We start from the raw sequence: 22,509 nt of genomic DNA, 5'->3' as shown, positions 1-22,509 counted from the left end.
GACAAATTCCAGACTTGCTCTGACAATAAAGTATTATCGTATCGTATCCTACAAACCATTCTGCTAGCAACAGGCTAAATCCATGCCAACAATGAGGACACTCCTGAGGGGGGAGGGGGGCACTTAGAGAAGGAGTGCTCCTCACGGCATGGAGCCTTCAGACGTCTTCAATGGACGGCTAATGTGACCTTTAACCCCCGAGGAGAGAGCTGACACCACACACAAAGGATGCTTCCCACCTGACAGGCCCCCCTGCTGACACCACCTGATCCCTGAAAGGATTCAGCCCGCGCACATCCCCCCAGACGGTCTCATCTTCTCAGGTAATTGTGTGTAATTAGTAATGACGTCCGACTAGAGGGGGAAGAAAAGAGCACATTGACCTCGCTCACCTCAGATGAGTCGTGCTCTCCTCAGTCCTGGGTTTTACTTGCTCCTCAGGGCCCTTCTTGTACACACTCTAGAAAATCTCTCTCTCGCTCCACATCTTTCCTTCCTCTCTCATCCCCCCTCCTCTCTCTATCTTCCCTCCTCTCTCTGTCTCTCTCGCTCATTCTCTCTCAATCCGTCTTTCTCTGTCTCTCCCTCCCCTCTGTCTCTCTCTATCTCTCTTTCTCTCTCTCTCTCCCCTCTGTCTCTCTATCTCTCCCCTCTGTCTCTCTATCTCTCCCCTCTCTCCTCTCCGTCTCTCTCTCTCTCTCTCTCTCTCTCTCTCTCTCTCTTGGCTTGTTCGTTGGCGTGAGTTGGGGAAGCAGTTTAAGGGAAAGTTCTGAGAATGGACAGCGTTTTTCCTTCCACATAACGCCAACATCTGTTTGGAGCCCGCACTACATTTATATTGTGTGTGTGTGTATCGTCTTTAATGATATTCATGTGTGAAGCACAAAGAAATACAAGAAATTACAAAGTCACATTTCGAACACAACACAATACACAATTTACTCTCTGTAAAAGTTAGAGGTTATTCCTAGAAATACCCATTCATTGTATTTCTTAAAGTATGTAGCACCCCAGAAGTAGTACTTGGTATTATATTGATTTAATATTTCTACTTTCCCCTTCGGTCGTCTGTTTTCAAGCGTGTTCCAGTAAAACAGTACAGAACAATCTCGTAGTATTACATTATATAGAAACATCTTGACGTATTACAGTATATAAAATATATCAAAACATTGTTAGCAGTGCCTCCTTGTATTGCCAGTGGATTTAAGGTAGAAAACACAGTGCTAAATCCTGACAAGTGTACATTCTAGTAAATATAAGATTCTATTGGTTCAGAGTGAACTTAATAGTGTGTGTGTGTGTGTGTTTGTATATGTATATGTGTGTGTGTGTGTTTGTATATGTGTGTGTGTGTGTGTGTGTGTGTGTGTGTGTGTGTGTGTGTGTGTGTGTGTGTGTGTGTGTGTGTGTGTGTGTGTGTGTGTGTGGCGTGCCAGTGGCCACGCAGGCCCACGCTACGCCACCACACAGGTGCTGCGGCAGATTTCATTGGACAAGAAGCGGTTGCTGTTTCCTAGACAACCGCCGTACCAGAACTTGGCGCAGGCGTTGGCGTCGGGGTCGTAGTACCAGCGGACCAGGTACTCCCGACACGGACCGGGGTCCAGGGCGTGTCTGCAGGACCCTGGGAACAAGATGAAGGGATGAACGGATGAATGTAAGGGTGGGTAGAAGACGGATGGATGATGGATAAATGCGTCGATGATATTGAGGAATAGATGGACGGTTGGATAGTTTGATGGATAGAGGGACAGATGAATGTGTGGGTGGATGGATGGATGAAGGGATGGATAGAATGACAGATTGATGATTGACCGATGGATGATTGACGGGTGAATGAATGCATTAATGGAGAAGATGATCAGCTGTTTGGAGGCCCTGTACCCTCCATCAGACATCAGAGCGGAGATACTCGTTCACGCAGAAACCCCGCCATCTCCATGGCGACCCCTCCGGGTACCTTTATCCAGCACGGTGGGCTCGGGCTGCAGGGTGGAGGGTGGGGGTCTCCTGTCCGGGGTGGGGGGCTCCACCACCGGCTCCGTGGGGCGTCCATAGGGCTCCCGGCCGAAGGAGACGCCTCCAGTGTCCAGGGGTCCGGAGGGTCTGGGGTCCGGGCGGTCGGGCCGGGGTAGAGGGGGCTCTGTGTGGGGCCGTGAGGCTGGGGGTCCGGGCTGGAAGAGAGAGGGACAGTGCAGACCGCTTTGAGCCCTTTGTGTGTCCTTTCCCTCCTATGTGATGCAGACAGCGGTCTGGGGTAGTGGCAGTAACAGAAACTGGTGCGAGGAGCCGCTGGTGGCTCAGGACAGTGTAGTGAAGCGGTTCTCAAATGGAGGTACTTTAATCTTTTTTTAAACGTGAATTTTCTATGAAATTAAAAAAAAATATATAGATCTGAAAAACTAGGCAATAGAAAATTAAGAAAAAGGACAAGTGGTTGAAACGTAAATCTGAAAAAGAAAAGAGAATCCATGAGAAAGAAAGTTCATCCAGAAACACCACAATGTCGTCAGTTTCAGGAAGAATATGTTTGAATGGGTTTCACCTCTACCTGAACTGACCCTACTCAGGTACTCACTTAGGGGGGGAACACTAGTAGATAACAGTTTGAGAACCACTGGTGTAGCGGAAAGGGGGTTCCACTCCCGGAGGAAAGGTGCTGTCTACCCCAGAGGTCCGGGCCTACCTGAGGGATAGGCTCGCTTTGGTTCCCAGCTTCTATGTACTATTCGGTGGACACCTTGACATCCTAAATTACAGAAAGGGGTTAGGCATCTTGCGCCATGATTTTCTACATCAGGGTTCAAACCCCAGTACCTTCCTGCTGGGTCTGAAACCAGTCTAGCCACTAGACCTGCTTGTCTGCATTAGGTGGATCTGATTGGAAATACCCGGACGATGACCGCAAAGAGCCCCGGACTGTGCCCCCCTCACCCCCTGCTGAGTCCTCCTGGGGTCCCCGGTGTAGGTGGGGGTGTCAGTGTCGGTCCTGTAGGGCAGCTCCCGGACATTCCCGGCCCCCTCCTCCGTCCCGGGGCTGGTCCTGCTGCTGGGGACCAAGCTGAACAGGCCGGTGTCCTGGCCCGGGTCCTCGCAGACCTTCACGAGCAGCTTGCGCTCCAGAGCTGTGGGACAGTGGCACAAAGGGGCGGAGGATGCGGTTTAAAGGAGGAACCCACAGCCAGGGCCGGTGCTGGCCGTTTCGGAGCCTTAGGCGACTCGAAATCAACTTGTGCCCTGGACAGGTCTTGCGAGGGGGGGGGGGGGGGGGGGGGGTGCTACGGTGACGGTTTCGGGCCGCCCTGACAATTGCTCCCGCACCCCCTCGCTTCTCCGTTCGCGTCGTATATTTTAATTGATATACTTTTTAATGAAGGGCGCCCCCAACGCATTTGTCGCCCTAGGCGGTCGCCTAGCTCGCCTATGCCGATCGCCGGCCCTGCCCACAGCAGAGTGTCGGGGACTTGCTAGAGGGCACCAGGTCAGGGTGCAGTCGAACCTGCAGAGTTTCAAACCGCTTTAGGAAGTGGCCCTATTTGTAGGCTTTGGGAATGGAAACCCCACCCTAACACCCATAGCCCCACTCTATTACCCATAACCCCACCCTAACACCCATAGCCCCACTCTAGTACCCATAACCCCACCCTAACACCCATAGCCCCACTCTAGTACCCAGAACCCCACCCTAACACCCAGAACCCCACACTAGTACCAAGAACCCCACCCTAATACCCATAACCCCACCCTAGTACCATACCCCCACCCTAACACCGATAACCCCACCCTAACACCCTGAACCCCACAGTAGTGCCCATATCCCCACCCTAATACCCATAACCCCACTCTAGTACCATAACCCCACCCTAACACCCATAACCCCACTCTAGTAACAACCCCACCCTAACACCCATAACCCCACTCTAGTACCCATAGCCCCGTAATACCCCTAATGCCACTCACCGGACAGTGCGGCAAAGTCCTTGATGAGCCAGACGTGCTCGTCATCGGGCTCGGACGCCATCAGGTGCAGCTCCTTCTTGAACTGCGGGTAGAGCGCGTCGCTCTGGTTGACCACGCCGATGACAAACATCTCGATGCCGCTGCCGTGCGCCTCCCTGACCGCGCCCTCCAGGCTCACCGAGTCCCTCTCGTCCGCCTGGCCGTCGGTGATGACCACCGCCACCTTGCGCACGCCGCGCCGCGCCGCCAGGAACACGCGGTTGGCACTGTGGATGGCGCTGCCGGTGAACGTGCCCTCGCCCATGTAGGGCATGGCGCGCACCGCCGACTTGACCCGGTCGCGGGACGCCGCCTCCCCCAGGCCCAGCACCACGGTGTGCTCGTGGCTGTAGAGGACCACCCCCACCCGCGTGGTCTCCGGGGAGACGGAGGCGCGGTCCACCAGCGAGTTCACAAAGTCCTTGACCAGGTCGAAGTTCTCGGGGCCCACGCTCTCCGAGCTGTCGATCACGAACACCAGCTCCAGGGGGGTCTGCCGGCACGTCACCCCGCAGCCTGGGGGGGGCGGAGGGGGGGGGGGGGGCGGAGGGGAATGCTGTGGATTCTGATTGGCTTAAATTGATGCCCATTGTGGTCAGCTACCCTGGCGTAAGGCATCAGCTGACTCTCATGGGAGGGGTTGTAATGGCCCGTGTCTCGCCAGAGGGGGTGCTGATTCCACGGTTACATTTTTGTCAGCAAGGCCAGGTGAATGTTGCTCTTTATTCTTAAAACTACAGATGATACACATTTTAATAGCAATCAGAGACTTACTGCAAATTGATTTCACTATGGTTATGATGTCAGCCCTCTGTAAGAGATGGAGATGGATTTAAGGGCAGGATTCGTAGGCGGTAATCCAAGATGAATCCAGCCATCACAGCCGTCGTGTGACACTTACCGTGAGTCCTGGCTCTCCCTTCTGTCCTGCTCTGCCCTGTCAGCCAACATGGGAAGGACTTTTCATTAGACATTCGTATAGGCGGTACACAGATTATCAGGTGTTTATGAGCTTCTGATGGCAAAGGTAAAGCAGAGATATAGAGAAAGATAACAATGGATTCAACCAAAGATAGAGGCAATAGTGTGTTTGATCGTATAACGACAACAGAACAGTAATATGATTATAATTAGATCAGTAGAAACAAAAATGTGCTAAATTACACTTAGAATATCACAGTTATAACAGTAATAACAGTAATAATTGAAGTATCCAAACAGTATTAACAGTCATAATAACAGTCTTAGTATAAGTATCATAACAGTAGAAACTGTAGTAATAAAGGTGTCCAGTACCCAGGGTCCCACAGACCCCGGCTCTCCAGACTCCCCCTTGTCCCCCGCTCTCCCGAATTCACCTTTGAACCCTCGCTCGCCCTGGAGGGAGAGAGGGAAGCCAGAACAATGTATCTGACTCTGTACGAATGGCTCGGCCTATTCTGACCACACAGCTTAAATGACAATGATAATATTAAGGACAATTATAAAATGTGAGTGCAAAACAACAAATATTATAAAATTATATTACCCTAATCCCCCCCTGTGGCCCTCACCCTGTCCTTTTTAACCTAACCCTGGTCATGTTACCCTAACTCCGCCCACATTACCCTAACCCTGTCCTCGTTACCCTCAACCTGTCCCTGTTACCCTAACCCCCCATGTTACCCTAACCCCCAATGTTACCCTAATCCGGCCCTCTTTACCCTAACCCGGTCCTCATTACCCTAATCCGGTCCTCGTTACCCTAACCCGGTCCTCGTCACCCTAACCCGGTCCTCGTTACCCTAACCCGGTACTCGTTACCCTAACCCGGTCCTCGTTACCCTAACCCGATCCTCGTTACCCTAACCCGGTACTCGTTACCCTAACCCGGTCCTCGTTACCCTAACCCGGTCCTCATTACCCTAACCCGGTCCTCGTTACCCTAACCCGGTCCTCGTTACCCTAACCCAGCCCTCGTTACCCTGACCCGGTCCTCGTTACCCTAACCCGGCCCTCGTTACCCTAACCCGGTACTCGTTACCCTAACCCGGTACTCTTTACCCTAACCCGGTACTCTTTACCCTAACCAGGTACTCGTTACCCTACCCCGGCCCTCATTACCCTGACCCGGTCCTCATTACCCTAACCCGGTCCTCATTACCCTAACCCGGGCCACCTTACCTTCTCCCCCTGGAGACCGACCCCTGGAGGGCCTCTGGGTCCTGGGGTCCCTCTGTACCCGAGCTCCCCCTGGTCACAGAGGGAACACACAGACCCTCAGCGATTAGTGGAAACAAACAGCATTGACATCCAGACGCCAGGTAGCTGGTGTAACACCAGGTAACAGCTGACTCCAGTGGACACCTGTAGTCGCAGTAACAGGCTACTGGTGTCCGCTGGAGTCAGGTATTTCTTTGGGAGGTTTTGTGGCGTGGTTAGCCAATCATGGCAGGAGCTGAAGACGGACAGTACCTTGGGTCCATGAATGCCTTCTCCGGCGATCCCTTGGGGGCCCGGGGCTCCTGGTCGACCCAGCGCCCCCTGGTGCGAACACAAAACCACATTCAGCTATTGACCTGGTATTGGAGCAGGCACGGGTGTGAAATGTTTATGTCACTGTGTTGTGTTTTTGGCCTCTGACCCGATTTCCAGGCCGGGTCATTTGCCCTTAAAGAACGTCTTCATCATCTGATAGCTTAAGCTCTCAAATAGCTTAATCTGCAGTTTAAGCCAGCGATCTGTCCCGGCCCTGATACGTCTCCTGATAAGTGGGGACCCGACCCGAGGGCTGGGGGCCAGTCCTCAGGGCTGGGGGCCAGACCCCAGGGGCAGCACGACCGCAGAGGGGTCCCGACCCAAGGGCTGGGGGCCCGACCCCAGGGGTGGGAACACTGCTGCATTGTAACAGGTGATCCCTAGAGCTGTGGTTGTTACCTTAACACCAGCTACACCGATCCCTTGGGGCCCAGAAGGACCTGTGGACCCGGGGTAGCCTCTGTCTCCCTAAAGTATTAAAAACATGTTTATTCACTGACAATGACCACGCTGATATTCCCTCGAAATTAATATTAATTAAAAAATGTCATTTTTTAATGACAAGAAATTTTACATTTTGTCATTGTCACTACAAAGACATTTACTATTCTACAAAGAGTAAGAAAATATATTTCAGGTAGAGATAAATGCTTGACCATATTTTTTTACCTTATTGTTTCTAGAACACAGAGAACATTCATCATATTACAGACATAAGTTACTAAGCCACTTTGTGTAACTAACTAAGCCAACAGTAAGCAAGCCACTAAACACGTCCTGAATGGGCCCGTCTCACCACTAGATGTCACTCGTCTCCATACTAACTGGGTGGACTGTCAGACAGACGGCTCTACATACCAGCATCCACTGCGCCATCTATTGGGTCTTGCCTGCATGAAACATTTGAACCGTTTCTATTCACAGACTTTAGCTTAGCGTTAAAATTGAACGGGTCGAAGTGAACAGAGAGAGGGACTATATCGTGTACCTGCTTAGTGTATAATTCAGGAGACACTTTGAGGCTTGCTCACGGACATTAACAGGCCTTAGAGGAGACAGGATCTCTGAGAACTGAGCTGGGCTGGGTGTCACTAACCAAAAAGTCCATTCAAAAACATGCGTTACCTTTGGTCCAGGCAAACCGGTTCCCACCGGTCCAGATCCTCCCGGTAGTCCGATCTGCCCTGGAGGGCCCTGAGGTTCGGACGAGAGAGGTTAACCCACCATCACGGCTGTATATTGTACCAGCAGAGTTATAGCAGAAATAACACAGAATGGGTCCACTCACTGGCAGCCCAGGGAACCCTTCTGCACTTAGACCGGCCGGCCCAGACTGCCCAGGGGGTCCTCTGTCTCCCTGGGAAAGACATACTACCGTATTTAGTGCCATCATGAACATGTTTCGTGTTATAGATTAGGATTCAATATCAATTCGATTTCATGTGCATAGCTCTTAATCACTGGTCCAGTCTCAAAGGGCTTAACAGGCCATGTATTTATGACAACCCCTGACCCTAGCCCCCAAGAGGGCAAGTAAAAACTCCCTTAATAAGCAAGGAAGAGATCTTGAGAAGGAACAAAGGGTGGGGGACATACATACAAGCAAAACAATTGCGATCCACCATCGGTGATGGGTGGATCGTTGGTGGTAGATCATTCTACAACATGCATATCCCCCGTCCTGATCCAGAGTATTAAAGATGCAAGTTTTTATGATGCGATATAGGAACTGGGTCCGGGTAATCTAAGTCTGGGTTTCTCAGTGAGTCATCTCAGTGGAAAGGATTAATGAAGTGATTCATTCATGTTTACTACCGATGGTTTGTCTGTGCAACACCCCCCCAGCCCTCTGCGTCAGTCCATTCCGGTTCCCAGAATGTTCTCCACACCTGGAACCGGGAGGGACTCCTCCTGATTCTAGGCCGACTCCGGCCAGTTACTCTGGATCCCAAAAAAACCCACAACTTAAAACCAAGCTGTGGACATAAAACCGACTTTGGGTCCAGTCCCGGATCTCCCCGGCGCTCCAACATCTCCAGCTGGGCCGCTTGGACCCGGATCCCCCTGGAAACAGACCAAAACCAGTCAGAGGGAGGTCCCCGTGTGAGCGGGGCCGGTGACAGCTGTGCTCCGGGCGGGCTGTGTGCTGAGCGAGCGGCGGTCTTACTTTGGCTCCCGGGATCCCCCGTCCCGGGGGTCCGATAGCACCTGCTAGCCCGTGGAGGCCGGGCTCCCCCTGTCGACGAGAACGGCACGCACACACACACACACACACACACACACACAAACTCTCAAACACGATTTATTGAATCGTAAATCTAGAATAAATCACCGTCGATAAATCAACGTTGAATCAGGCGTGAGGGAAATGTTCGTAAGGCGAAGTTGAAACTATGGCGAAAACTATAGTTTTCGCAATGAACCGCGTTGCAGAAGATAAATAAGTTTGCAGTCCAACACTTTAGTTGGACTGCAAATTGATTTATCTTCCAAATTGCTAAAGTTCTGCAATTTTAAAGTTCTGTGTTTGAAGAACCCTTCACAGAACCCTTCGCAGGTTTGCAGTCAAACCGAAAGGTTTGACCGCAAACCTGCGAAGGGTTCTTCGTTCGAACCCCTTATCCACAGTCTACCAATGAAGCCCCCTTGAGCAAGACTCCCTAACCCCTAGCTGCTAATCCACGACCTCAATCGTGAAATAAATCACTGTAAGTCGGGACAACATGTTTGTATCTGGGGAGGAAATGTTTGTGTCCCTGCGTGGTGTTGTGGATCTGCAGGTGCTTTGGCTGCTCAGCCCGTCGTTCCAGGGGAATGCTGGAGGAATGTGCAGACGAAGGGGTTCGATCCGAAAGGCATCACAAATCACTGAGCATCTGGGGGACCGTCAGTCAGTCGGTCCTCCCCCTTCACTGCTGGGGAGTACAAACCTTGGGCCCGATCGGCCCGACCGGTCCAACTACTCCTGACTGGCCTCTGAAGCCTCTCTCCCCGCTGTCTCCCTGGAGGTGAAATAGAAATACAACAACGCAAAAATTTTTTTGACCACACTTGCAGTCATGCAGATGACTCCGGAAAGTGGCAGCTGTTTGGTTGTTATGCTAGGGTGGTAAGCTAACAAATACATATGCTTAAAAGTGAAGGCTCTTGCCGTGGTGTTTGACTCCAAGCCTAAGGGTTCTGGGTTTGAATCCCATATCCACAGTCAACCAGTGGGGCACCGTTGAGCAGGACTCCCTAACCCCTAGTTGCTCATCAATGACCTCAATCTAAAATAAATGACGGTAAAATCATCTACTAAATTAATTAAAATATAAAGCACATAAAAACACCTGTAAAGTACTAATTCAACATCAAGCTCATCTTTCTAACACTTTCAACGGGTGGCTAGGCTAGTAAATTATAAGTATTATGACTAAGAAAACCAAGGTTATTCCGGTACCTTGGCTCCAGCGATGCCTATACCAGGAGCGCCTTCTGTTCCTCGGCGCCCTGGGAAGCCGATTTCACCCTGTTGTTGATGAAACATACAAACCATGAAACACAAGGCATCGGGTTTCGCACAAACCATGAAACACTAGGCAGGGATCACCCCTGACACAGCCCCCTTAAACTCGCAGAAACTACAGCCTTTTTCTTCATGGTGAGTGAATTAACTTTTTGTTTTGAAATGGTTTCCATTGGCTGATCAACTCCACACCTGTTGGTGTTGATCATCGATAATCCTAGTCAGTTACCTTTTGTCCTGGAAATCCATCCAGCCCTGCGGAACCTGGGATGCCTGATAGACCCTCCATCCCTGGGTTTCCCTGTTAGAAGACAAACAAGTCCGGTCAGACAGGTGCAAACAACACCTGTCTAAACAGGTGCACACTACTCATGTCTAAACAGGTGTACACGACACCTGTCTAAGCAGGTGCACATAACATCTGTCCAAACAGGCGCACACATCCCCTTTCTTAACAGGTGGGCACAACATAGGTCGAAACAAGAACCTCTGAACACACCGAGAATAAACTGCAAATGAAGGTCAATTACGTTGACACCATCTTCCATGCAAAATAGACCCATCAACACACTGCCGGAGTGAGAGAGTTACCTTGGGCCCCGGCTGGCCGATGGCCCTCTCTCCTGGTACGCCAGGGGTTCCTGGGAACCCTTGGTTCCCCTGTCAGGAGCAGGGAGGGGAAGAAATGCTTAGTATATACTTTGTAAAAAGAAAAAAAAAAAGTATTTTAAAACTTAACTTGGCATTAGTTTAGTATTAAGTTTACATTTTAGTATTTTACAAACGGACGCTTTTTGTACCAGTACCTTACATTCTTCCTGAGTATATTCTCATCAAGTAACAGTGCTTTTACTTGTATTTTTCCTTATTCTTTAGACCAGTGGAGGGGACCGATCCCCACAAACGGTGTGGCTCTCACCTTGGGTCCTGGTATCCCGATCCCTGGGGATCCTCTCGAACCGGGCACACCGATTTCACCCGCATCCCCCTGATAAGAGGAGGGGAGGAGGGAGATTCACTTTATGGTCATGCATGTCTTAAGTCTTCCTTCCAAATGTCCGATCTGGGTTTCAAAAATGACATATCTGATTTATATTGATTCTATCGATTCCTCGATCTAATCTAGATCGAGGTTGTGTCTGCCATCCAACCACACAGACCAAGTATCCAAGAAAATGATCACAATTCAATAATTTGTTTAATCAGCAACTGTGTACAACTCAGTAACTATTTGGCGGTTGACTTAAACTGACTCGGCCAAGAGAGAGCGCCTTCTCATTTGTTTGTCTGGGCATGAACTAGGAACGACTCCCAGGGGCCAAGCATCCCTCCGTCCGGTTCACCTTTTCCCCCAGAAGTCCAGGTCCCGGGGCCCCGATCCGACCTGGGAATCCCGGCAGTCCCGAGGTTCCCTTGGGACAGACGGCCATCGGCAGCGTTAATGTTTTCAATGGACATTCAATGGCAGTAATGGATAGGTTGTTTTACTGCATGGGGTGTGTATGTACCTTGTCCCCTTTGTCCCCGCTTCCTGGGGGCCCCCGGACCCCCTGGACGCCGGTGTATCCCCTGTCCCCCTGTGATACAGCGGGTTCAACACAGTACAGGGTTCAACACGGACCTATTCTGGGAACTCCTCCCAGACTCTTTAGTTATTGTTTCAGCTCGAGTGGAGCATGCAGAGGAACCTTTGGATTCATTGGGCTTAACTCTATGACGTTTAGAAGACACTGTGTTGAATCTTTCTATACATTGGAATATATTGTATACATTGGAATTCTTATGTATAGACACATTTTTTGATCGTATACTTGTTGTCAGTCTCACTTGTGGGTCGCTCAGGATACGACCTTCTGCCATGGACGAATAACGAGGAATGGACTTTAATATGTTTCAGTGATAATGTGTGAGTGAGGCTAGGGGCTGACCTTCGGCCCTGAGAACCCCTCCCCTGGTGGTCCGGGGTTACCCTGCAGTCCTGGTGGCCCGGCGGGACCCTGAGTACACACACACACACACACACACACACACACACACAGAGAGGCACATACACACACAAATACGCACGCATGCACACACATTCACACACTCAGACACACGCAAACACGCACGCAAACACAAACCAACACAAACACACATACACACAAAAATACACACACACAGATGTGCGCGCACACACACACACACACACACACACCAGCAGGTTATTATCACATAGATTACGTTAATGATATAGGCTATAATTAATTGATCATTTAAATGTATGATTTAGCCTCTATACTCACAGTGGGTCCTGGTTCTCCTGTCCCAGTGGGACCAGTGGACCCGGGTCGTCCTAGAAGTCCCTTCTCTCCCTGGGGTCACAGAACCAGATCAACGGCGTGATACAGAGCTATCAGATAGACCTGTTTTATGTTTGCAGTTTGCAGTTTCTCCTGTTTAATCTGTATTCCGTCCTTCCTCGTGTTATAACCGACGACGATAAGTCATTGTCGTCGGTTATTAATAACAATTAATAACATTAATCATGTTACTAATTGTAATAGTTACCTTGGTTCCTGGGAACCCGATGCCCATCTCTCCCATTACTCCAGGAGACCCAGCCGTTCCTCTGTCTCCCTGGGAGAGACACCCACATTATGACATTAATAAGAGAGAGAGAGAGAGAGAGAGAGAGAGAGAGAGAGAGAGAGAGTAAAGTAATTCTAAAGGTGTAATTCTAAGGCATTAACTTAGAGTGACAGAAAGACATGGAGCTAGAGTGAGAGAGTGAAATTCATGTGATACACCTACAACCAAACAGAAAGAGAAATATGTGTACTGCTCAGTGTCGAACCTGCAGCCTCATTTCATCAACCACATCAGTCGGTTAGTGTTTCAAGCGTATTAACATGGAAGCATCTCAAAAATCATCAAGGCGCCATTGGGGTGGAAATGTCCTCAACGCCCAGACGGCGATCCTACTGGCCGCCAGCGTTTCACAGAATCCATGACATTTGCGACATCTTGGTCTTGTTTTTAATTCCGTCTGGTTTGTGATGTGGGTGAACTGTCACCCGCTGGTCTGCGACTTAACAACCTTCCTCATACCAGCCAGAGAAAGGGGCTCTTGTGTGCTGCTCAGTGCCAGCCCTCCAACGACCTTGCACTGACATCTTATAGGTCGTCTCCCGATCGGGCCGTAAAGAAATGCAGATTATTCTTTGTTTCCGTCTCCGAATGTGTCTGGGCCTAGCAGAATTGTTTCCACCCGAAAACTTGAGATGAACCAAGGTCAGAAGAAACATGGTTAGATAATGGTACCAATGTGGACAGAAAGAAATTAATTAAATCCCTTTGGAACTGTGTTGGAGAAACATCTGGAATTCCCTTAACAACATACTGTGAATCGAGCTGTAGAAAGAGGAGATTCAATTATCACAATTCAAAAAATGTGGTGTTTGAAGCTGTCAACAGGTGCGTTGAATTGATTATCTGAGTCTAATCACAGACCGCCAATGAGACCACATAATCTTTCCAAAGCCACATATCAGGAAAAGTCAACCGGAACATTCTCTGGACGCCAGAGTGTTTTGTAATTACGCAATGTTGTGAGCTGCTACCAGCAGCTTTACAGGGAATGGAAGACTTGGGGAGCACACCGTTATTACAGTGATGGGCTCTGTCCGTAGGCCTACTGTCAGTCCTGACAAAAACAATATCGTAAAGTAAAATGGCTGACAATGTGGATGGAATTCCCCAACTCGTTTGCTGTGCTCCTGGCTAGAGCACTACAAGAACAATCTGAGTCTTTGACGAAGGAAAAACTATGAGTTTTCACCCATTACCAGCAGTGGTGGTCAAGGTTTGCACTGCCTAGTCGTTGCGCAAAGCAATACCTACTTCCTTAAACATATTCCTAACCGTAGTGTTTGAGTCACGGACAATATTTATTCACACACAAGAGTCCATCTTAGTCTCTGATGTTAAGTAGGGTAAGGGTTAGCAAGGACTTTATCTGTCCTTTACTGTACCGAGAAACATTAGTGTCTGCATGATAAGGCCTATCTTGTAGGGAAACATCCCTTTATCTACTGATACAAAAAGCAACAAATCATATTTTATTCCAAGAATGAGGGACAATAGGCCTAGTGTGTTTTCAGAAGGCCTGCGGGTTGCCAACCCCGTATTAGAAGATTCTTCTGACCGCACCGCCCACCACATTGTTGGTCCCTTTGCCAGCCGCCCCCCCATGCTGCTAACAAGCCTAGTGGGCTCACTACGATGTGAGATATGCACAAGATTATGACACTTCGCAACGGCTCTGCATGAATAAGGTTATCACGGAGGTTGTTGATCCAGAACCATTTATGTAAGCCTTCCATATCAGGTGGCTTTAGCCTGGCAGGAGGACACACTCAAAACCGCTAGCATCGCTAGCTAATGTCTAGTGGATAATCGTTTTGCAACCTGACTTAAGTTTGCAATCTAAAGATTAAAAGGAACTACACTTGGACTATTATGGTTATGTGATAAGAGATGATACACTGCTATGTTGGTTGAATAAGATTTGTTACTATATTTTGTCCTTGAATATTATTTTGTTATTTTTTTGTTAAAGGTGGTCTACCCAAAGTCTAAAGTCTACCTGTACAGGTATCCTGGAGGAATGACGAAGGGGATGGGTGGTATGTGTCTCCTCGTGTTTTGGTGGACAGAGTAAGAGGAGCGGAGAGCTGAGGCTGTTCTGAACCTTTTAGTTTCCACCCTTACCTTGGGTCCTGGTATTCCCTCTCGCCCGGAGTCCCCCGTCCGTCCCAGACCCCCCTGGGACAGAAAAACACTCAGGGTCACTTAAACATATGCATGTTATTACATCAATTACATAACTAAAATTGTACATTAGCTTTTTTAGGATGTAAAGATAGCTAGATCAAATATATCAAACGATATATGAAATGTATACAAAAAAAGATTACAATTATTGCAATTAGCTGCCCCTTCTATGTTCGTAGACCATAAGAGAATGTGAGATGAGACTAATTTTAGTTTTGCAGGAGTCTTCCACTGAAGGGGAAACACCCTTTGGAGGAAGACCCCCCCCCCCCCCCCCCGAAGTCAGGGCTTAACCGATCCAGAGACAATGGGACCTAAAACACTCCCCAGGTACTGCGGGTCACCGCTGCTCCACACCGCTGTCTCTATATCACTGCTCTACACTGCTGCTCTATATCACTGCTCTACACTGCTGCTCTATATCACTGCTCTACACTGCTGCTCTATATCACTGCTCTACACTGCTACTCTATATCACTGCTCTACACTGCTGCTCTATATCACTGCTCTACACTGCTGCTCTATATCACTGCTCTACACTGCTGCTCTCTACTGCTGCTCCACACTGCTGCTCTATATCACTGCTCTACACTGCTATTCTATACTGCTGCTCTACACTGCTGCTCTATACTGCTGCTCTCTATTGCTGCTCCACACTGCTGCTCTAGTGCTGCTCTTAATCACTGATCTATATCACTGCTCCTCATGCTGCTCTACATTGATGCTCTATATCGCTGCTCTATACTGTTGCTCTATACCGCTGTTCTACATTGATGCTCTACAGCGCTGCTCTATACTGCTAATCTACTCCGCTGCTCTACAGTGCTGCTCTTAATCACTGATCTATATGCTGCTCTACACTGGTGCTCTATACCGCTGCTCTATACTACTGCTCTACACTGATGCTCTATATCACTGCTCTACACTACTGCTCTACATTGATGCTCTATATCACTGCTCTACATTGATGCTCTATATCACTGCTCTACACTGCTGCTCTACATTGATGCTCTATATCACTGCTCTACACTGCTGCTCTATACTACTGCTCTACACGGCTAATTTACACTGCATCTGCATCTGTCATGTGTTGTAAACGCTGGCACCCGGGGGCTTTTTGGCGATTGTATCGTTGCACGAGGCCTGTACAAATAATCTGGGCACGAGATGTGAGGCCCTCGATGATCAAAGCACACCCACCCGGCCTTCCTCTTTCCTTGTAGTACGTGTTATCTGAGCTACAATGCTACGCTAACCCCTAACATGCAACAGACAGCGATGGCTTCATAGCTTGGTGGATTCTCAGGCCCGGCTGTGAATCAGCGAGGCTGTACGGTTATTGACCCAGCACTCCGGAGACCGTCGGGGAACGACCCCGAGAGCCAGGGTCATCCCACAAAGTCTGCCCCGTGCAAGAATAATATTATGGCGTCAGCGTTAGAACGCCGCATTAGAGTCTGGATCACAGCCTCACATTCCATGAGGGCAGTGGAAACTGAGGGGGAAAGACAACTCTTCCGAACCCGTCCTCCATCATGGGCCTCTGTCTTTGAAGAGCAGGGTGTGTAGATTGCATGATGTATCGGTCACTTTTGTGGAGGCTAATCTGTGTTTGTGATTTGAATGGATATGTGAGGTTAGTTCTACATGTTGTATGTCCATGCAGCTTATTTTAAGCTGCGTTCCTGTGGAAGCCTGCCGGCCAAACCAAACATGCAATGACCCCATGACCTGATTTTGTATTGTATTGTATTGTATATTGTACTGTATTTTTAATGATGCTTTTGTAATGATCTTTTCATTTATTGTTCTGCTGACCAAATCTCCCCCAGCTATCTATCCATGTTTACATGATTTATACCAGTGAACGGTGGATTATGATAGCAACCATAAGTGTGTTTACCTGGATTCCTTTAGGTCCTCTGATCCCTGCTGGGCCTGCGATGCCCTGCGGTACGACATCACAAACATCTCGTTAACAGACACAAATCAACGGCACACTGCATTGTTTCCTATTGTGCTATCTCATCCGGTGAACGTACTATTCCACCCTTCTCTCCAGGGGCTCCGCACTCTCCTCGCTCTCCCTGAGGAGAAAGACAGAAGGCGTATCACGTGTTTTTCTGTTGACCAATCACAGCCTGCTAACAAAACTCTCAGCAAAGCTCAGCAGAATGCACAGCTCACCTTGTTTCCTTTGTACCCTGAACGACCCTGCAACAAACACACAACAGTACAAATATCAGTTGATTCAGGTTAATGGTCTATGATTAAATCATGTTGAAATTAAGCAACGTGATCATAATGCTGGAGGAGGATATGAGGTGTGATGGTAAGTATGACCTCATTGCCATGGTTTCCAGGGCGACCGTGAACGCCAGCTTCTCCCTAAAGTAAAAATAAGATCAAATCTCAGTCCTCGGACGGCGGGAAAACAAGGAGACACACAACGATGTTGAGCTGTTCTCTCTTCTGAAATAAACAGCCTCGTCCTGGTCTTCAAACCTCACTGGTTTGCTTTGGCTTTTCAAAATAAAAGCGTTACCTTTGCTCCGTCACCTCCGGGCTGGCCGTGGTGGCCTTGGTCTCCTTTCTGACCCTGGAGCGATGGAAAGAATAAACTGTCAGTGTCTTGCTCAGAGGAGCCAATCACCGGAGGCTTTTCAGAAACTGTAGGGGACAGCCATGTTTTGGGAAGAACATGTGCAGCAACAAAGTATATGTAGGCACACATACACCCACATCCACGCACGCACGCACGCACACACACACAAACACACACACACACACACACACACACACTCCTACTGACTCATGAATGTATTGAGGTACTCACTGGTCTTCCAGGTTCGCCGTTCTCTCCTCTCTCACAAGCACAGGGCGCAGCCTGGGGGCACTGGGGAGGAGATGATACAGGGTTAACCACCTGACACACACACACACCTACACACACACACACACACACACACACACACCTACACACACACACACACACACAGACACCTACACACACACACACACACACACCTACACACACACACACACACCTACACACACACACACACACACAGACACCTACACACACACACACACACACAGACACACACACACACACACACACACACCTACACACACACACACACACACAGACACCTACACACACACACACACACACACCTACACACACACACACACACACAGACACCTACACACACACGCACACACACAGACACCTACACACACACAGACACCTACACACACACGCACACACACAGACACCTACACACACACAGACACCTACACACACACACACACACACACCTACACACACCTACACACACACACACACACACCTACACACACACACACACACACAGACACCTACACACACACACACACACACACACACCTACACACACACACACACACACAGACACCTACACACACACGCACACACACAGACACCTACACACACACAGACACCTACACACACACACACACACACACACCTACACACACACACACACACACACACACACAGACACCTACACACACACAGACACCTACACACACACACACACACACACACCTACACACACACACACGCACACAGACACCTACACACACACGCACACACACACCTACACACACACACACACACACACACACACACCTACACACACACACACACAGACACCTACACACACACACACACACCTACACACACACACACACACCTACACACACACACACACACACCTACACACACACACACACACACACACAGACACCTACACACACACGCATGCATACATGCACGCACACATGCAAAGAGACACACGCACATTAACTCACATAAACATGCACGCACACACGTGCACACTCACACGCAGAAACACACACACACAAACACACGCACAGACATGAACGCACGCACACACACGCACATACCCACACACACGAGCAAAATACCGCTGATAAATAGGATTATTATCAGTGCATACCTTTGGCAACCAACGTACTTCTCTGGGGTATGTTCTTTGGTTATTGTGTAACTATAAGTATTAATATTCATAGAGGAGTACATACCTCTTCAACAGCCACTGATGTCTGGGTAAAGAAACAAAAATAAAAGAAAGTTCAGAGTGCCACAGAAGAAGAATGTGGTTGTTTCCATGCAGCACAACATTTATAAAAATGCTACACTGGCCCGGCTGTCCAGATGTTGGCCCATGGTTCGCACAACTCATGTCTAGCAACATTCACGGGCCCCCCCCCCCCCCCAAACAGTGGGGTCTTTGAGGCGTGACCCCGGCTGAGGACACCGGCCAGGGGTCTGGAGCGAGCCGCACAATGGATGGAAGTCCCTAGCGTGAGGGGAGGGAGGGTCTGCGTTCTATCGTCTTAACAGCTGCTGAAGCTACGGTTGACATTAGGCGAGGCGGAAGCCCCGTCTCCCCCGTCCAGCAATACATTGAATATTACAGTGAGAGTTTGAATCACCTAATCACACGGGTGGATGCAGGGACGGACGGAGGAATGGCAATAGATAGATAGACACACAGACAGACAGATAGCTAGATGATAGCTTTATAGATAGATAGATCTGTCTGTATCCATCCATCCATCCATCCATCCACCCATCCATCCATCCATCCATCCATCCATCTATCTATCTATCTATCTATCTATCTATCTATCTATCTATCTATCTATCTATCTATCTATCTATCTATCTATCTATCTATCTATCTATCTATCTATCTATCTATCTATCTATCTATCTATCTATCTATCTATATCCATGGATAGATAGACAGACAGACAGACAGACAGACAGACAGACAGACAGACAGACAGACAGACAGACAGACAGACAGACAGACAGACAGATAGTTAGACTCATTGTACTTCTCTTCCATGTGATGGTTATACCTTGTTAAACCAGGTTAGTGCGATCTATATGACGGTTATGTGTTGGTCAACCAGGTTAACGGGACCCCTCCCTCCTCTCCCCGTGCGTGTCCTCACCAGCTCTCTGAGCAGGGTCTGCTCCAGCTGGGGGTCGGCCAGGCTGTGGACGTACTGCTGGGCGGGCATGCTGGCCACCGAGCGCAGCGTGGCGCTCCGCTGCTTGGCCACGTCCGACAGCCCCACCGCAAACAGCTTGGCCCCGTGACCTTTGGCCTCCATGGAGACGGCCACGATGTCCGGGTTGCGGGGGTGGTCCACGCCGTCGGTCATCAGCACCATGACGCGCACGCTGTCCCGCGACGTCTCGCCCGCCATCATCTGCGTGGCGTTGCCGATGGCGTAGGAGGAGTAGGTGCCGTGGCCGATGTACGGCATGGAGCGCACGGCGGCCCGGAAGGCGGCCAGGTCGCGCCAGGCGCGGAAGGGGTGGGCGATATCGACGGAGCTGCTGTACTGCAGCACGGCCAGGCGCACCTTCATCGCCGAGCCGGCCACCCGCAGGGCGGAGAGGCTGGTGCTCATGTTGAGCACGAAGGCCTTCTCCTTCTCGTACAGCACCCCCTTGGCGCTCTCCGAGCTGTCCACGATGAAGGCCACCTCCAGGGAGCATGGCTGATCTGGGAGACGGAGGACGGGAGATACTGTTGTTAGTGCTCGGCACTTGGTTCTATGAACATCCTTACCGCACCTACAGCGATATATTGCTTCTCCAAATGTACTTATTGTAAGTCGCTTTGGATGAAAGGGTCTGCTAAACGCCCTTAATGTAAATGTAAATGTAGAGAAATGTTAGTATTAGTATCTCAGTATTAGTACTTACTCAGTATTTAGGCTTCATTCATTGGGTTTTTTATCAAAGGCGACTCTCATTTCAGATGTCATAGTGAGCAAGTGGATGGGTCATGCACACACACACACACACACACACACACACACACACACACACACACACACACACACACACACACACACACAGATCTGGGACACAGAAGATACAAGATACTATGCTGCATTGAGGCTTAAGTCGTTGGGATATCCTCAAAGGCGGCTCTGTGAATTCAGATGTTGTTAATGAGTAGGTGGGTGGGTCACAGGCATCTGGCTGGGACACCGGGGATCGAACCCTATGCCTTACTTAACATCAGCAGAGTGAGTAAGCTGTACTCTGCACAGCCTGAGAGGTATTTTGTTTCCAAGTAGTTCCTTCAACTTTGATCGTTTCTCATCACTCATCATATAAAAACTGATTTCATGGCTGTGTGCACTGCACGTCTTTCCTGTCAGATATATCCGATCCATTGACTAACAGCTCAGTCGTTCGTTTGTCTTTAAACACAGAACATCCCACTCCCACTCCCCCAGCTATAGGGGATCTCTGGGTTTCCTGTTGGAGTGATTATCGTTCCCACCGCCATTCAAGTTGTTCCTGGGACCCGGTCGGCTGGCTTGGCCTCTAGCCTGGTGAACAGAGGCCAGCACCATAAGGAAAAGCACCGCTCCTCTCAGCATGTTTGTCTCCATCAATACGCTCACCCTACCAGAAAAAAACAAAACGTTGTTCAATTACAAGTATGGGATTGTGATTAACTTTCTATGACGAATAATACATGGTGCTCCTGTACATGTGACTCATAGTAGACTAATCTATTTCCGCAGCCCACTCATATATTGTAGATACGTGGAACGTTTTTAAGCAAGCAGTAAAATGCAGTTATAGACTTATTTTGTTAACCATACTTAATAATACTCTAATCCACGAAAATATGAAGCAGACAACTAAAAAGTTACAAATAATTGTTGCGCTGTTTTTCATTTGTTTCAACAGATCTAAGTTTTATGTGAAAAAGAATAAACATTTAGGTCTGGGAAAAAAAGGGTATAGATCACACGCGTTTAAGATCACGTTTCTAAAAAAGACATCTCTGATTCAATTCAGTGCATATTGTAAAGAAAATGAAAATAAAAAACACTTTACCTTGAAATTCTTCCAGATGCAACAACGTCCTGCAGTTGGGTCAGTTAGTCGTTTTGTCGCATTTCTTAGATACGATGGATAGTGTTGTGCTTCTGTTGTCCATACACTGAAATCCAGCCGTCTCGTCCAGTGTTATGCGCCTGATACCCGCCGTTGGTTTACTTCAGTGGGAGGCAAGTGTCCATGAGGGTCGCAGGGGAGGATGCTGTATGAACCATACCTTGTCCTGACACGCACTCGCCCAATTAGGTCATAACGTCGTTTTGGGTTGTTTCTCGAAGTAAAGTCCTAAAAAAAAAAAATCCTACTGAGCTTGCAAATGAAGACAAAAAAACATGTTTATATTGTCCTGGTAACCGTTATGCCATGTTATGTTGGATATTGTTTGGAGATCGTCGACGGGATTCCCGCAGGATGTTTTTTTCCCCACACTCGCCCACTAATGTGAAAAGCAGATGTGAGTGTGTGTTGTACTTAATGTCCCTTTTACAAAGTGTTTACTCAGAGGGGAATATTGCAGTAAATGTAAACTTATTGAATGGGATTATACACGAGAATTAAAACTATGCTGCAATATTGGGCACCATCCTTACTAGTGGCACATGTTGTGGGCATGACTGTTTACAAAACTTTTCTGACTAGAGCGTAAGGCTTTGCTATTTATAATAAAAGCAATGCAGTGAATTGTAAATTTGAATGGGAAGAGCGCCACTACGCG

At 48.8% G+C, this 22,509-nt stretch overlaps 1 protein-coding gene across 1 annotated transcript; it reads right to left on the bottom strand.

Moving 5' to 3' along the window:
* Positions 1–832: 832 nt before the first annotated feature.
* Positions 833–22,380, bottom strand: col28a1b (collagen, type XXVIII, alpha 1b). Its single transcript, XM_060064251.1, has 35 exons — positions 21,792–22,380; positions 21,226–21,350; positions 19,874–20,433; positions 18,932–18,952; positions 17,679–17,738; positions 17,388–17,441; positions 17,186–17,230; positions 17,030–17,056; positions 16,885–16,929; positions 16,746–16,790; positions 14,780–14,833; positions 12,578–12,646; positions 12,313–12,381; positions 11,956–12,024; positions 11,536–11,604; positions 11,371–11,439; positions 10,947–11,015; positions 10,619–10,687; positions 10,257–10,328; positions 9,962–10,030; positions 9,450–9,521; positions 8,687–8,755; positions 8,515–8,583; positions 7,808–7,876; positions 7,645–7,713; positions 6,919–6,987; positions 6,457–6,525; positions 6,166–6,234; positions 5,299–5,379; positions 4,904–4,939; positions 4,777–4,813; positions 3,964–4,518; positions 2,938–3,128; positions 1,964–2,177; positions 833–1,627 (listed from the first exon to the last, which is right to left on the bottom strand). The coding sequence occupies exons 2-35, from the start codon at positions 21,335–21,337 to the stop codon at positions 1,458–1,460; spliced, it is 3,486 nt and encodes a 1,161-aa protein (XP_059920234.1). The 5' UTR covers positions 21,338–21,350; positions 21,792–22,380; the 3' UTR covers positions 833–1,457.
* Positions 22,381–22,509: the final 129 nt, after the last annotated feature.

The sequence above is a fragment of the Gadus macrocephalus genome, chromosome 11, assembly GCF_031168955.1.
Source record: "Gadus macrocephalus chromosome 11, ASM3116895v1".
NCBI classification, from domain to species: Eukaryota; Metazoa; Chordata; class Actinopteri; order Gadiformes; family Gadidae; genus Gadus; species Gadus macrocephalus.
The sequence above is the reverse complement of the archived record's forward strand: the minus strand, read 5'-3'. Positions and strand labels throughout refer to the sequence as shown.

Coding starts and splice junctions, on each gene's coding strand:
- col28a1b (XM_060064251.1), bottom strand. CDS start 21,337: ATGGAGACAAACATGCTGAGAGGAGCGGTGCTTTTCCTTATGGTGCTG. Junction 16,791..16,884: donor CTGGAGAGAAGGGTGGAATA/GTACGTTCACCG, acceptor GTCGTACCGCAG/GGCATCGCAGGCCCAGCAGG. Junction 2,178..2,937: donor CCAGGAGGACTCAGCAGGGG/GTGAGGGGGGCA, acceptor TCTCTCTTCCAG/CCCGGACCCCCAGCCTCACG.